Source organism: Ostrinia nubilalis, chromosome 13 (genome assembly GCF_963855985.1).
Source record: "Ostrinia nubilalis chromosome 13, ilOstNubi1.1, whole genome shotgun sequence".
NCBI lineage: Eukaryota > Metazoa > Arthropoda > Insecta > Lepidoptera > Crambidae > Ostrinia > Ostrinia nubilalis.
In genome coordinates, this window is record NC_087100.1 from 10,612,129 (window position 1) to 10,630,484 (window position 18,356).

The following is an 18,356-nucleotide window of genomic DNA, read 5'->3' on the forward strand; positions in this document are numbered from 1 at the left end:
CCCGGCTAACAGTAAAAACAGCTTTGATTACATATAATTAAAGCTCAGAATGATGTAATTGTAGCTCGTAATGGCATACGGTTTACAAAGCTACATTAAGGCAGGCAATGATCCCATAAAAAGCTCGGCATCTGATTCAGTTTCATGCGTATCATTATACTCGTAGTTGCTAATGGATGCAAAAAGATCTTTATGATCTCTTACTACCTATTCTACAACGTGATACCTATTAGATCTCGTTATTTCTAAGAAAAGCAAAAGTAGGTATAGCCCTGTATGATTGTTTCTTACGTGATTTTCATCAAATGTTGCCAAGACGAACCGTACAACTGCACGCAGGAAGATTTAATGAAGGCTACTGACAACGCTGTGTTTGTTGTCGACACGACAAGAAGAAGAAGACGAACCGTACGACTTGCTTTGTGAAAAAGTTATCACATCTCATGTAGAGCCAAGCTTCTAACTTTATATGCCCTAACTCAACACATCAGTCAAACACTGGCAGGGCCTTTGATCACAAAACAAAAATTGAAAGTGTTAAAAAGAAAATAAACATTATTGTTTAATTCATTGTTATTGTTGTTAAGGATAATTTAGTTTTTAAGTTTTATCAGGGTTTTACGATAACAATTTTGTTCGCGGGACACACATCAGTTTATCACAGAAAGTCATTTCAGGCAAGAAGATAATTTATTTAATAAGTCAGCTTTCATTTCGCTGCAATATTTTACGCGTCTTATTTGACGGATGGTAAGCTATCATTTTACTAAAAGCATACAAGATGTATCGTCTCACATATTTTTATTACTATTGCACTCCTGCGCCGCTTCTCCTGGCATCAAGCCAAGTTGCTACATGTCACACACTTCCCCGTTAAAACGTGATTCCGTGTTAAATTATAACTAATATTTAGTAAATTAATGAGCAAATTAAAATTATGGCATTTCTCAAAATTCGGTAAGAAATCTTATTCTAATAGGCACATAAATATATTGGTTTATGATGACGTAAAAATATTTGAAATAGGCTAAATATAATGCAGTCAAGTTACGTTTAATAAAAAACAGCTTTTTTAAACAAATGGTTGAACCACAGAATAATAATCTTGTACTTAGAACAAAACAAGTGCTGGTAGATTTCCAACCTGCTACGTCCACTGATTTACTTTTAAAGAATGCAGGGCACTTTTTAAAAGTTGAACCTTCGAAATTAAGTCCATTTCTCAGCAAAGGCTGTGTGGATGCTCACTCAATGGACAGATGATAATATCAAGAGGACAGCTGAAAGAGACTGGATGAAAAAATCTTTGTGGCGTATCTTGGTGGGAGCTTATTGGACATAATGCTATTTTACTTAATTTTAAAATCTTCATTGTTTTATTTTGTTCACAGATTAGAAAATGGCACCAGAAGTCCAGGCAGTAACCTGAACAGACATTCCTGGACACGGACTAGTTTAAGGCGGACACCACCTAGGTAATTAAATAAAATTATTTACTTACCTATCAAATTACAGCTGCCTGTATGTACACAATTTTCTAATTTATATCGAGAAAGGTAAAAACAAGTAAAAGAAAGGTTTCCTCAAGTATCAGTGGGTGTACCAATGATAATACCTTTTCTGCTCAATTTTGTTTACATGTATTTTGCTTTCTATAATTTTGTTTGCGAGCTTTTTCCTTTTTATTTTATGTTCATTTTACTTTCCTACTTATAGCATGAATATTTTGCAAAAAAAAAGGTTTTTTTTTTCTATCTCCATTTTACTTAAGTACTTGTACTCGGTCGTAAAATAGTGCCAACTCAAAAATTTAATATTCGTGCTATAAGTTTTTTTGTGCACTGGCGTTGCTTCTCACGTTTGTTTTGTTGTCTGTAGCCATCAAGAGAACCTGCCACATCGGCGATGGGGCTCCATGAGACAGTAAGCTTTTCTTTTTGTTTATTTTTACTTTTGTTACTCATAAAACTGCTCACCTTTGGTACTTAACTATTTGCTTACTTTCATACCATTAAGCACTTATTGTATTGACAAAATCAGTTACAACATTTTTATGGGTAAGAAAGACATACTTACTGTAATATTCGTAGAACTGCTCTATTATGATTAAATAATTAGAATAAGTTATTGAACCTAATATATTATAATGTGGCCGGTGCGGCTGCTAGAATAATTGTTTTCATGAAAGAATATGGCGGAATTCTAAAAATATTATTTGTGGAAATTCTTTCCTGAAAATATCACTCTACATGTCCGCTATAAAAATACATCGTTCTTGTAAGTGTCTGTATGAGTAATGATCAATTGATATAATTTAAGTGTTGTGTTGCTTGAGTAGTCTTATTTTTTGTGGATGTCATGAATTAGATAAAACAAAAGGAAATCGTTGCTAAACTTATTACTGCACTAATTGCAACTCAACAACAGTTATGTTCAGTCTTTATTTTGCTCTCTTAGAGCTATGTTAGGAAATTAATCTTGGACACAAATAGATAGGATTGGACAAAACTCGCTGTCAATCGCGATCCTATGGACGAGAAGCGATTTCGTAGTGACCACATAGAGTCGCCATTAATTCTGAAACTGCAAAGGACTTTCGACCTTCTTTATAAGTGTCATTAAGACTATCTAATTTTAATCAAGTGCAAATAAAAAATGGCGGTAAGGCATAGTATTGCAAGACAGAAACAATGCCCTGCCACTATTTCCAGATTGTCAATGAGTCATGGCAGACTTTGTTTAGCAGTGCTGAGAAGTGATATTAATTATGTATTTATATTTTGCTAGGGCCTTGTAATACATATTTTAATGTCAGTTTGTTGAACTAAGTGCTAGTAGAAGACTTGGGTGAAGGCCTGAAAATTATAATGACAATCCTTTCAGTAGTTTTTCCGTCAATATACTTTATATCGTGAAAATTCCCAAAAATTGCATACTCCTCGAATTGCCTCGGTTTTCAGTTTTTGACAAATTGTATGTCGAAACAGCCTCTACATGCCACTAGTCTAGACATGCCATTATCTATTTAAAAGCAGAAGCAATATTTTACGTGTCATGTTCATGTACCTTATGTGGTTAACCGTACTTTAAATCAGGCTCAGAAAATTACTAATACTAGGTATATGCAGAAATCGAAAAACCTATGCAGGGCAACATGGAATGTAATCAAAGGCGAATCTCAGAATGTACTTTCTAATACAAACATTGACAAACTAGTTATAAATAATGAAAATATTGACAAACCTGTTGACATTGCAAATGCATTTAATGATTATTATATTAATTTGACTAAATCGAACTCGAAGACAAATGATGAATCTGATAGCTATAAATGTTTAAAGTATTCTAAGGACAGCATTTTTTTGTACCCGATTGACGAAAAGGAAGTTCAAAAAATTATTGCTTCACTAAATTCCACGAATTCTACTGGATTCGATGAAATACAAACAAATGTTTTGAAAATATGTGCAATAGAATTATCATCGGTATTGGCCTACCTAGTAAATCTATCCTTTTCCACTGGTATTTTTCCAGAAATCCTTAAAATGTCTATCGTTAAACCACTTTATAAGAAAGGAAGCAAATTTGCAGTTGAGAACTATAGGCCTATATCTCTTCTGCCTACAATCTCAAAAATATTCGAAAGAGCTATGCACGTCCGTATAACAAATTTTTTGAACAAATATAAATTAATAAAACCGGAACAATATGGCTTCCAGAAAGATAAATCGACATCTTTAGCTACCTTTACATTAATAAACAAAGTATCGTCTTATCTAGATAAGCGTACACCAGTTACAACGGTATTTTTCGACATGAGCAAGGCATTTGATTTTGTGTCTCACAATATTCTTCTTAACAAATGTAACGCACTAGGGTTAACCCACTTGTTACTAGCGTTTGATATACGGATCAACATAAAAATTAAATTATTATAAACAATAAGGGGGGTTTCTGATAACATTGTTTATGTTAAACGATTCATATGGGGTCCCTTTGTCCATCAGAAGTGTTTTGTTCTACATTGGGTGTCACATTTCAATCGTAAGCGTTTTGTTGTTTTCGTAAATTTTACGATGACTTTTTCAAGGTGAATACAAACATGATAAGTATTTATTCTAAAGTATTTCTTGACGAAATATGAAAGTTTGTAGCCCACTTTTTGTAAATCGATAACATAATTATAAACATTTTTATAGTAACTGTTACTAATTCAACGTTAAACTTAGTGATCCGTATAAGGAACGCTAGTAATATGAGCTGCGGTATTTTGTTGTTTTAGCGCATGCCTTCGAGGCCTTTTCCTTTAAATGAAATCATTGAAGAATTGGAGAAAAATGAAGATGAGTGTATCCCTAACTCAATCACAATTTTCCCGCCGGAAAATCCGGAAAATTGTAATGGTGACTTAACCAAAGAGAACTCTGGTGATGAAAATAAAGTACCAATAAATTTGCCTGGATTACAAATGAGAGCCCACATAGAAATCACTAGAGAATTCTTCATCCAGTGATGATGAAGAAGACTGCATCCCGTTAGCTTAGATTGCCAATTATGCCCTAGACAGGGTCAGTCATGTTTGAAGATATGAAGAAATTATTGTTTGTAAATGAGATGATTTAGTGTGGTTACAGTTGCTTCAAATGCATTGAAAATTGCGCCAACTGTCAAAACCAAGAGATTTTCTCCGCCACATAAACAGAGGAGAAGTATTTTCACATCTCAAATTTAGTCATATAATACACATTTTTTTATGAAACTCACGCTTTGATACAAATACAATGTTTTTTGCAAGAAATATAAAATTAGCCTTTATCCCAGAAAATGTTTTGGGCATAATTATACAGTTCACACTGCTGGAATTAAATTTGAAAAATAATCAATTTAACTCTGAATATTATTTTATTAATGAATATTCCATATTTTATGCAAATACTTTAATAACTTACGCAAGTCGCAAAAAGTAGGTATTATCTCTAAGTTCATACAAGTGGCCGTACATATTACTAGCGTTCCGTATATCAAACACCATTTTCCGGCGTTTCCGTAAGACCAATATTTTTTTTTGTATTTTTCCTGTTGCCTTGATGCATTAAATAGCCGAAATATGCAAAATCACAGGAATCGTAAGAAAAAAGGGATATCCGTAACAACTGGGTTAAGAGGAATCACAAATGAGTGGATTAAGAGTTATCTAAATAATAGAACGCAATACGTAGAAATAACAAAGATGGATAAAAATTTAGAATTAAATAAGTTTAGATCATCTATAAATTTGAACAATGTTGGAGTACCGCAGGGAAGCATTTTGGGCCCCTTACTCTTTTTACTCTACATAAATGATCTCCCCGACGTGACTTTACACGATTGTATACTTTTTGCTGACGATGTATCTGTTATTATTCCATGCAACAATACTAAAACATATAATGACGACATAAATAAAATAATCCATAACATTATAAAGTGGCTAGGTAATAATAATCTCAGAGTAAATTTAGAAAAAACGACATTTATACAATTTATTAACAAAAATGGTAACAAACAATCTTTACATGTTGTTTCTGGTTCGAATACCATTAAAGAGTCGAGGGATGCCTTATTCCTGGGTATCAAAATTGATGATGAATTGTCTTGGCTAGAACATATAAATAAACTCTGCAATAAAATAAACTCTTTTGCATATGCACTATGGCGCCTTGGAAGTGTTAGTGAAAGGAATATTGCAATCCAAGCATACCACGGATATGTATGTTCTTTATTAAGGTATGGCATAATTCTTTGGGGAAACTCGTGTCATGTCAACCGGGCACTTATAGCACAAAAGCAATGCATCCGAGCCATCTGCAATGTTGATGGTTTAACATCTTGTAGACCATTATTTCCGTACCGCGCGGGAATAACTTGACATGTCATTTTTGCGTACTTTTCAGGGGAGCGATTTTAAAGTTTAGAGTTCCCTGGTAAATCGGAATTAATGATAATTGATATTTTTATGATTGAAATAAGCTAATTTGATGCATATATTTCGATTGGTGTAAGAATTTGATTAAATTATCTTCTTAATCTATTAAAAAAAAGACTTATTTATTTATTTATTTATTTATTTAATTAGGACAACCAACAAGACAGACACAAATTCAAGCAAAGGGGTTTACATACATAATTTTGTCTTAGGACTAGGTGCTATCTTAATTACAGGCTGCCACGGCATGCAAAAGTGGACTTTGACAGAATATTAAACTTAAACGTACAGCTGATTTTGACACAATATTCAATTTAATTTAATTTATTTCCATTCTGAACAATTTTAAACCTCAAATTTAACTGGCAGATCTTGGCTAAACGGACACATGTGCAAATGAGAGTTGTATTTTTTTCTTAAATTTCCCCAGCGAGTCAGAAAAGATATCTATATCTCCCTCCTTACTGCACCTATTATATTGCCTCTGAAGCCTATTCATGGTGGCATGGTGACCCAGGTTGCTTTTGGAACCCTGCACTAAAAAGGGTACGTATCTTGCGCGTCGAGGTAACTTGAAAGGGGCATTTAGGTTGATGGATTCCAACAACTTTGGACAGTCCACCACGCCGTTTATGATCTTGTGCAGAAGTATCTGATCCAAGAGTTGTCTGCGATCCTGCAAGCTGTGCAGTCCGAAATGAGCCAAACGTTCCCCATACTTCGGAAGACTCCTGGCCTTCCCGGTCTGATATGAGAGATGCCACATGAACCGCTTCTGGATGCGCTCAATTCGCTCCACATGAACATCATAGTGAGGAGACCAAACCTGACTACAGTACTCAAGACCTGAACGAACAAGAGTCACGTACAGCAGTATTTTAGAGGAAGACTTTTTAAATTCCTTTGCGTTTCGCAATACAAAACCAAGCATCCTAAACCCTCTTGTGACGACATGATCGATATGCTTGTGAAAGCGCAGGTTCTTATCCATAATGACCCCCAGGTCGCGAATCGACTCCACTTCCTGCAAAATTTGCCCGTTGACACTGTATACCGGCGATGGACTTTCCCTACTTCTCGTGAAACGAATAAATTTACATTTCTCCGTGTTTAGATACAATTTATTTAAACTACACCACTGAGACAACCTATCAAGATCTTTTTGCAAAAGATGTGAATCGCTTGAGAGATGAATCGCTTGAGATTGTGAAAGACTTGTCAAGTTGTGTACCGACGACTTATCAAGTTATTCACCAAAGAAAAACAAATATTTAAGGTGTAAAAATTGGATTTAAGTTAATTATTTTGAATGAAGTTTAAGTAAAAAAACAAAACATAAAAATAGAACATATTTTTATCACATTTGCAATGAAATAGTAGCAAATTTATTAGAAAAATCAAATATTATCGCAGATTATGATCGCTTTTGATCAGGTAATTATACGTTTACTTAAAATTTAAAAAAAGACAAATAAAAGAACAAAAGCCATGCTTCATAACAAGCACAATTAATTTTAATTATTTTAAGCTTGCTATTAAGCTTAAAATAATTAAAATTAGCTGGATACATTTTTGCGTAAGGTCGACACGCACTTTCGCGTCCACCGTCCAGTTCACGTCCAAATAACGGATCACTCTAGAACGAAAGCTATTGCTATGATTCCCTGAATGTATGACACGTAAACCCACATTAAAAAAATCTTATAGCATGCTACCGTTTTTGCCAAAAATAAATCCCACATGAGCAGGTGCGCGTTTCAAGGTAAGTTTTTAATATATTTAGGTCTAGTTTGGGATTTACCGCAGTCTATAAGCCTTAACCATGAACCATACAATACGGATAATGATATCGGTGATTGTACTTTATTAAATGACACTTAAAATAAGGTGGATGCGAATTTACTACAATGCAATTTCCACTTTGCGTCAGAAGTGATCGCGGTCTGGTCTAACTGGGTCTAAGATATTAAAATATACAAAACAATGCATGTTTTATATCATGTAAAACGTTATTTACATGACGTATCGAACACAAAGATTTTTTTTAGTACTTAGGCCTTTTCCTGGACGCTAATACACGCTCTTAATGTAGCTTACCCTTGTGACAGCCAATTTGCGTCCACATTATCACGACTATTTTCTAAATACAGACGTTGTAAATAATATTAAAAAGCAAACTGTGCCTAGAGAGGATACCATATTGCAAATTGAGCCATACTATTGAAATTTCGAAAAATGAAATAAACTAAAATATATGTATGTTAATAATTATTAAGTGTGATACCTAAATATTTTGAATACTAATTAGTAAGATTTTATTTATATTTTTTTATTTCCATGCTGTTATTAATTATTAGTGATTTTGAATGCATTTTTTCTATATTTTATTAATATTACAAAGATAATATTAAAACTTCTAATGGTTTAGAGCAAGTTTAATACTATACTTATAAAGACTAAAGGGAGCATAATGACAACAATTTTTCGTTCAAAATGATTACGAAAAATTGTATATTATTTTTATTCCTCAAATCTACCAACTCACTAAATGGACGAGATCTGGCGTATCGACCTTACTTACTTTTACCTCATCATTATTTCTAAGTAATGTCATTGAAGTCAAATAGACTATAAAAATAAAATTATCCGGAACTTAAAATTGACCTAAAAGTTTATTATTAGATTTTTTACTTAAATTCTGTTGTCAAACGAAATATTAGTCTGTTATGAAAAAACATTACCTACCTTACCTACCTACCTATTGACTAAACTTATCCTTCTTCTTTCAACTTGCTATTTAAACGTTAATTTAGTTTCAAACTATTGAAAATAGTAATAAAAGTAATAATTAACGCTTAAATATATTTAAAAAATATTTTCAGGGGTTGGTAAGTAAAAAATATTTAAAGATGCTCGAAATCCTGACAATGTTATATTTTAACAACTGCTAATGACACATATAAAAATATGATTATACGAAGGTAATAGCTGGATAACTCCAAATATCCAAACTCTTGACTGCGTGCATAACAAGACAACTGCACATATCATGGATGTGTTTAGTACTCAGAGGGGATCATAACTTGATAACTGTTTTTGTCAAATTAAAAACGAAAATCCATAAATGTATAAGTCAAGATATTAATAAATACATGTTCTGACATACATTGATAAATCGAAATATAAATGTTTGTAAGAATAATATTAATTGGATATATCGTTATGTCAAATATTTATAGCCTAAATTAGAGATATTTACTTATGAACAAGAGCTGTATTTCAAGTATTTTTGGGTATTTCGAGTTGAGTTTTTTATACCAGTAGGGTATAAGGTAGAGGAAGCGCTTAAGCTAATAAAAAAAAAAAGTGCATGTCGAGATGTCAAGTTATTCCCGCGCGGTACGGATTTAAAACACTAGGGCTGCTCACTGTTCCTTGTATATACATATATGAGATTTGTGTCTTCGTCAAAACCAATCTGGGATTATTTGTGATGAAGAAAAATGTTTGCAGATTTAATACAAGATACCCGAATGCACTTGTGTTGCCCATCAACACTACAACGCTTTACAGTCGGAGTACGTACTGTATGGCAATAAAAATATATAATAAATTACAAGATGACTTGAAAATACTCCCACTAAACAAATTTAAATGCACTCTCAAACGATGGTTGATAGAAAAATGTTTTTACTCAATGGACGAATATTTTAATTATTTTAAATCAGGGAAGTTGTTGTAACTTTGATATTTATATTCTAATTTTTGACTACATACTCGGTGACTTTATTCATATCTAATATTTGTGTTCTATTTGATGTTAATAACTTTATTGTTGACATAATTACTTTAAATGACATTTTTAAATTTTATATTTTTGCATGCCATACTCTGGCGAAATGTGTGATACTACTCTAATCTACTTTACCATCACTTACATGTACCACTTTCAAGCGAAATAAATGATTTGATTTGATTTGATTTGATTTGCTGTAAGTGAAATCTCCACACTCTTGGCAGACAATGTTAAATACTTAGTGCAATTTTCAGTAATATAAATAAATAAATTACCTATTGCTGTCCACAGAGAGAGCCTCACATTTTCATTAGCAAAAAGGCTAATCTTTTTGGATGAGTAATGATAAAAATACTAGCATTTTCTGCGGAAACTACTTTGAGTTTACCCAAAGTTTCTTAAAATGTAGTAGAATCCGGGAGCGGAGTTGAAGGTCCGAAAAATCCGCGAATTAAAAGGATCTAACACGGATTTAAAGTATTTTTTTTTTTTTTTGCATACAGCCTGTATGAATGCATCTTTAATTTCCTTATTACATTCAAAAACGTGGGCGAACGGGAAACGTTTATCGCACTTTGAGAGGTCATCGCTGCATAAAGACAATGTTTTTTAGAAAGGAACATGTGCATTTGTTTTAATTTTTTCCGGGCCAGTCGCACAGTCACATCTGTTATTAATATTTTCAAAGTAAATGGGAACACATTACCGGTAGGTATATTCTTTAAAAAAATATATCGTAACGCATCCAAGTCCTAGATAGTTACAGTATTTATTCTAAACCATCTTTTTTATTCTAGACTGCATCTCACTTAAAATCAACACATTAGGCAAGTAACCTTTTTTCTGATTTAAAAAAATCGTAGCAAAAATCTTGCCCTATTATCTATCGAATATCTTTTTACAATAAAGTATCTAAGATAAAAGTAAAGTGTAATAAGTATTTCAAGGTTTTGCCTATTTAGGTGAAATAACCAAGCATGCGTTTCATTTGCTTACTAGGTTTACTTCGGTAAGTACATATTTTTGTAATCTGTGGTTGGAACTAAAATTGATTACACGGGCCATAAAAACCGCGAATATCAACTCGGAAATTACATTGTGTAAGTCGTAATAAATTAGTTTTACATACTTACAATATTTTTTCTTTGTAGGCAGTCCTGATAGAGTAGTTATTACATATTTATTTTTACCTATATTTTTGCATCTCTAATGAAAACTTTATCTCTACTGTAAAGAGGTAGGGATATTATGGCATCCACAGATAAAAACAATAAGCGGTCCTGATAAAACCGGGCATTATCTCCCACTCAAACTTTGGACCAAGCAAAAATTAAAGTAGATTGTCCATAATAATTAATGTAAATGAGAGGAAAAATCTGAAAATGGTTATATTTACTCAAAAAAAATCGTTTTCGGAAGTGCAAGGGCTGGTGACAAATTATATTATAGTCAAATAGATATAAGTATCATCAAACTCAATATATTCACAAAGTGGACAGACTATCTCATAAAGGTCGAAGACTAATCCGGAAATCTATATTCAGCAGTTGACGTCCTGTAGCTGAAATGATGATGATGAAGCTCAATACAAATAAATACGATCAACAATGGGCAAAGGCCATCTATTACAGCATCAGACTCGCAATTTTTACATTGTCTTTGCGGCTTAGATCTACCAAAGCGGTAATGGCTTTCTTTACATCGTCGAATTATATTAGTTCTAGTGATGTAACCTCCACTTAACGTCCGCAACTAACCATTTAAGTACGGAACATCTGCCAGTCATAAAACACGCTTTACTCACCTGGGTGTAACTTTAAAATAGCGAGAAGTGGGGTATAAGAACTTTTAATATACCTTTAATACTGACAATGAGTTTGGAGAGACTGCGACTGTATAATCTCAAAAATCTACAAATATATGAACTAAAACATTTTTTGCAATTGCTAGATCAAAATAATCTCAAAATACATTGGACTAAATTCAGCGGTTTCAGCGCGTGAAACGCAGCACCTGTTTGCAAAGCATCTGTTTTTTTGAGAGAGCACTATAGATTCTACTTTTCAGTCGAATTAAAAACCGTTAAATATTTTCAGATATACTTAAGGTAGGTATTCTAGTTCCTACTAGAAACGACATGCAAAACGGAACATGAAAATGATTTACGAGTAGTATTTCTAAACTTTGAATGAAAGTAATCGCTAAACAGACCGTTTGCACCGTGTGTGACAGCAGTTACATGTCCAAACGATAGTGAGTGAAAGCATCTTATAACACAAACCCTTAATTTACCTCGGATAATGAGAAGAAATGAGAAAAAAATTAACAACAGCATCGTAATGTTCGGTCGCACTACGCTTCACACGAGAACACTAATGAAAATCAGCTGCGAGCGTCAACTAAACCGTGCAATTAACATTTTACGAGAATAATTTTACGAGTGCGCCCGCGCCGGATTCTCACCAAGAAAGTGAACTGTTCCACGCGGCCGCGTTCCGTTGCCCAACTGTTGGTGCAACATTCGCACTGTATCCGAGTGGAGCCTAAACATTTTTTGTTAAGTGCGTAAAGGGTACCTACATTCCCGTATGTTTGGAAAAAGCACTCAAATCTTCTTTTGAAGAAGAGTCTTCGGTCAGAAATATTTGAAGCCGGAAATTGTATGGCTATTCATAGACAGTATACATAATCCTTATAAATACAAAGAATTGTGCAGTTCAAACGCATGCATTCGTGGTCATTTCATTGAGAAATGAGTTACTTTACAGGGTGTTTGGTAAATGGGTATATGAGCCGACACTAGCCCATGTTAACATGGGCATATAAATGGTATGGTGAAGTCAGAAATTTGATATAATCGTTTTTTTTTTTTAATTTTCATACAAAATAAATTTTATAAGTTCTGATTTGTATGAAAATTAAAATAATTAAAATTAAGATATCAATTTTCTGACTTCCCCATACCATTTATATGCCCATGTTAACATAGGCTAGTGTCGGCTCATATACCCATTTACCTAACACCCTGTAACTGTATATGAATCAGCCGTTCTGCATGAACTCCTTTCCTAGGCAATAATAATAAATATTATTTAGTCATTATAGATAGACCATAGGCCATAGCTCATATCATACATATCGCAAGAGCCTACCTAGAAACAGTTATATATGATTATTTCACGGCAGTTGTAAAGATGTTAATGCACAACAAATAACAGCTCATAAACCTGTGTATTGCATCTTTACGTAATAATTTCGCGTCCGCAAATGTGGCTTATTTACTTAGAACTGCCGTAGGCCTGTGCTTTGATAGTGATATGTTTGTTATGGGAGGTCTTGATATGTCGGTGTTTGGCACGAAGTAGACAATAGAAGCAATTGTGACATAACCTGTGCATCGCACGCTGTCATCATTAATTTGTCACGGTCAAATCGCTCGCCGCTCATTTCCCATACATTTTACAAGATTATGAATTAGATTCTTTTGTACACGTGTGAAATTCAATTAATTTCAATTATCTTTCCCAGAGCAATAAAGAAATTCCCACCATTAATCAAACAAATATTGGAGAAAATTTTATCTTCTTGCCAATCTTCTTACTAAGAATTTTAGCAAAGTGTAACAAATTAACTTTGCATAGTTTTATGTACTAACTCCAAGTTCATTCTTGTAAGTTTTCTTTTAGTGACATGAAATGAGTTAAAAAGAATGCTTATTTATCATACTAAATGATTACAAACAGCGGGCAGTGTGCCACATATTTACACACCGCATACCACCTACCCCAAAACAGATACGCCGAATCCGCTATCCTCTACTCCGGTCGCGTACTGCCTAATAATTTAGTAACGGCAAGTCAACGTTTCGCAGCGTTTGTATTGTGGATAATTCATAGTTACCTCTACCTGCCTCGCGATGGCCGGCTGACCAGTATACTGTATACCTTCGTTGATGCGTCAGTGCTGCGCGACCACTCGGCTGATCCGCAGACCGCGACGCACTGCGCATCACGTGCTTCCGTTCGAAATTCAAATTCAAATTCCTCACGTTCTTTATTCGAAGTGTTCTGTTAAAAAGTGATTTTTGTTTTTTTGCTGAAAAATGTGATTGTGTCCTAAAAAGTGTGGTGCCAGTTTAAAAAAAACAAACAACAAAAAGTTTATCTTCGCTGATTGATTTTACCTCCGTTAAGCTGGAGCGGAACGGTGTTTACATGCATTACCGAAAGCGGCCCTACAGGTTAGAATGATTGTGATCACTGGAATCCGTAAATGTACCGCAAATGTGAACAATGTATGGTTTTGGAATTTATGCAAAACACACCATCCGTTGTCACGTTCCACAAATGATAAGGTGACTTTAAAATTATTGTTTTATCCATGATGCTATTTGCGTTTAGAAAAATAGGTGTTGTGGTTGGTCTTGTTATTGTTTGCATTGGACGTCTGGCGTATCTATTGTTAGTCGATGAATGCAATTGAATAAAAACCATCTTAAAACATCAATGCGTACAGGATGATTCGATATCGCAATTTTCATATTTATTACTTACAACTTTTTAATATAACTAACCTCAAAATAACTTGTTTCATAGGTAATAAGACAGTGTATCATTTTGATAGCAATCTTAATCGAATTTCTAATTATAATTATAATTGAAACAAACTCCTTACTTACCATTCCACAATAAAATTACGAAACTGGCGATTGGAAAACCTCTTTGAGTGTAATAAAATTAATAAACAATTAAAATATTTTAGTACAAATACGAGTAAACAAATAATCTACTACTCACTTAAGACATACCTGCCTAATTACTTAACCATAACACTAATCTATTAATTGATTTCCTAGACAATATTTCATTAGATAGACAATCATAAGATTTCCTTTTTCTCTGTATTTATCAGCTTTACAAAACACACAGTTTTACAATACGAAATAAGTATATAATACGTGTTACATTTTTATCATCATCATCATAATCATCGACAGCCCTTTACAGTCCACTGCTGGACATTTTTATGAACTTAATTTTAATTATCCTAATTATAATATTTGTTTGGTCACCCTACTAACATCCTTACATAGGGCGGCCTTTATTTATAATTTAATGTAATAATTAGAATTTTAATCGTTTTGCCAAATTGCGGCAACCGCCATTATGACGGGTGGCGTAACTGCCGGCTATTTTATTGTCACACCATCAAACAGTAGATGTAAACAGTAAGCTTACTTCACGAAAAGTCGTTGCAGGTCCAATGACAGTTTAACTTTACCTTGGACAAACTTTACCTTCACTGGTTGTGTTTTTATTGACGGTCCTGACTACACATCCTGGCTACACAAGAGTTTCAGCGGTTGGAACGAGAGGTGGGAATAGTCCAAAGCATGGGCTTTTTCCTGAAAAAATCTTGCGAAAGTCCATAAAAGTCCCTTGCCATACATTATACATTACGTCCAATTTTTTAAAATGCCATGAAAGAATGAAACTTCCAAATGATACGTAATGTAGTTTTGGAAGCAAAATGTTACAATAATTACCTAATAAACCTTTCATTCACCCCAATCTACGGTATCTAATGAATTAATTGTATTTACTAATCTCTAGTACTCGTCGCCCTATGATTCCTTAATGGTGGTCTAAAAATGATGGTGAGTCTACAATAAAAAATATTTAAAGATTGACAGTTAAAACCTATATTACTATCACTGATTTCATACTCTGTAAAACCGGCGCTGAACACGTTACTCGTACAAAAGAACTTTTCAACGCTGCGTTACTTTGACTCAAGTATATCTCGTATTTGACTGTAATCATCCCTGAGATAACTACAACGCCATATTTAGGAGGCTTGTACTGCACCAACAATACAACAAATAAACAAACCCACTCCATTAACCTGCATTATGTTGTACCCAACAATGTGTACGCATGGATATTTTATGATGTCCATTCTATTGTCCAGCACAGAACAAGTACCAAGTACCAACAGTACTGACACGCAAAACGGCTCAGTGACTCATAAGTACTTATTTTGTTTTTGTGGACTTGTATGGCCATGGTTGTGGAGGTTATGTCTCATAATTTGACTGCGATACATTAAATAAATCGGTCAATTAAAGAAATTTATACTTAGCTGTGCGAATTCGTATGGTAAGTATGTATGTATGTCTTAAATTAGATGTATATTTGAGGATATAATCCCAAGAAACCTAATCTACTTGAAAAACCGAATCCGTTCAGCATTTTATAGTTATTAACAAGAATCGTAAAAGAAATGTCAGACTACGAACTCGATCGAATAGCTCAAATTATGCAGCAGTTAGATACCTAATTAGAAGATGAAAACTGTATACATACAGAACGTCTTCTTCTACTTCGTCGCTACACTCTTGCCAGAGTGGTAGTGGTCGTCACGTCCGGTGGCAAGCCAATCCGTCGCCATTCCTCCCGCACTGCAGCCTTTCTTGTGCACTCGTGAAGTGGACCATTGAGTGCGGTTTTGACCTGGTTAGTCCATGCAGAACACATAAATAAAATTCAATACCTGACTTTGATATTTGCAAAACATATACACGAAATATTAATAATTCAAATAAAATGATCAACGAACAGAGTTGAAAACTGAAGAAATTGTAAGCAAAAACAATTTAAAAAATTAAACAGTTCAGCGGATTAAGCGGCCTTAATTTGTTTGCAAGATTGCCAATTTATATTACTAGTTATTGTTTTAATCGGCTAAGAAGCAGCAAACATTCAATCACTAGCAATTATTAATAGGAATGCGCATTGTTACTTTTTATTAATTTAACATTATTGATGTAATGACTGTCCAGCATCAAACACCTAAATCTTTGAATTAAATGTCTCAAATATCAAAGCGTCTGTTACTTACTTAAAAATGCTTCCATTATTCTTACTAAGTATTTTAATTAATTTAGCTACTGAAGACGTATACTTGCTTATTAACACAGTTATAGTTACGGTGATACACTTTTTTGATATAAAAATGTGAATGTAGAAAATATTAACCCAGATAGACCATTGGCGATGCAAATTATGTGTAATAGAAACTATATTTGTACGGAGATTAGACGACGGAAATTGTGCAACATAAAAATCTACTCTCTGTAATTTAATGAACGTTGTGAAACGTCTTTAGGTTTGGTTTGGACGTTAGATGGCATAAAAAATTATGTAAATAATCCAGTTGGGTTTACTTCAATCCGTATCAACGGTACATTTTCCGGAAAAACGATACAAATGCGTTTACCGGCGGAAAACTATTTATAAAGTCACATGAATTTTCGTGGAAAATCTAGTGATCTATTGGTTTTAACTTTCAATAATTATTTTACAAGTCCACGCTCCCATTGAGCTTAAAATGATAACCAGGATTTTCAAACTAAACTGAGAAAGTTGCACTAAACGTTCATTCTTCGACTCTCTATTTTTAAAAGGGCTAATCATAGGTAAATATGTATTTATTCATCTAGTCATATGAAGACTAATGAAGAATACAAGATTGCAAATTTGCCATACCATTAAAAGCGGACATCCACCCAGTATCAAGCAATATCACGATTACACATCCTGTGCAAGCGCAAGCGTCAAATGTCGTCGTCCAGCGCCGCAGCGGAGCATGGGCGCTTTCTTACACAATTTCACGGCGCGCGCGCACCCATGCCTCATTTGTGGCGACGATTTCTCTGTCACTCCCCGTGGACAGGACGCCCGTTAGAAATTATATCCGATTATCCAACGGTAAATGATCGCTGATTTACATAGGAAGGTTATATTGAAAAGAAAAGTGGTTCCTACTGATCAAAGGAAGAGAGAGAAAATTTAATATTGAAAAGTGTGCTTTAAATAGCAAAATAACAATAGGGTGTATCCATCCTTACGAATATTTAAAATCTTAAAGAGGATTTTCATTTATCTACAAAGTTTTGAGCCGAAAAAAGCCCAATAGTGTGTCGAACTGCCTATTCCGTACTTACTAAGGGTTAGAAGTCCAGTGGCGGATTTACCAGCATGCTGAGTAGGCTGAAGCCTAGGGCGGCAAATCAGTAAATCCGCCACTAGTTCAAACCTCGTTTCTGCTGAATTTAATCGTGATGAACCCACTCGTAATCGTACTACAAACATTATTTTAGCTTAGCCCGAATTTTGCAATTTTATATTATTGACCTGGGTAATCTGGGAATTGAATCTGGAACTTCTGTCCTCTCTTTAGGTGTCCAATGACACTTTTATAAAGGCGTAATAGATAGCCAGTTAACATAAGACGCACATAACATAACAACTTAAGGCCGGGTAGCAGAGAAAATGGCGAAAATGAGGTTTTCATTTTTCATTTTTGAGGTACTAAACAGTAAAATTAAAGGCTAAGATTTTTATTGGGCATAGTTGAGGATATTTTCTAGGGCTATTAACGGATGGAAACACGATTTGATGAAGTTGACTCGATAGAATAAATTCCCAAAGTTACCTCTATTCGTTTTCTATTTATGGTTTTATTTTTAAAATAAGCGATTTGAGATTCTAAATCTTTTACTAAAGTTTAGAAATAACTTGAGGGCTTTTAACG

The 18,356-nt window shown here is 33.9% G+C and overlaps 1 protein-coding gene across 4 annotated transcripts in view; it reads left to right on the forward strand.

Annotated features, from left to right (window-relative positions):
* LOC135077654 (rab11 family-interacting protein 4) overlaps positions 1 to 18,356 on the forward strand; it is a 92,952-nt gene that overhangs the window by 39,527 nt on the left and 35,069 nt on the right. For 3 of the 4 annotated variants that reach the window (XM_063972217.1, XM_063972214.1, XM_063972216.1), the window contains 2 exons: positions 1,392 to 1,475; positions 1,879 to 1,923. In XM_063972217.1, coding sequence (XP_063828287.1) covers positions 1,392 to 1,475; positions 1,879 to 1,923 — 129 coding nt within the window. The remainder of the gene's footprint in view (positions 1 to 1,391; positions 1,476 to 1,878; positions 1,924 to 18,356) is intronic. The other variant, XM_063972215.1, reaches the window with a different exon arrangement.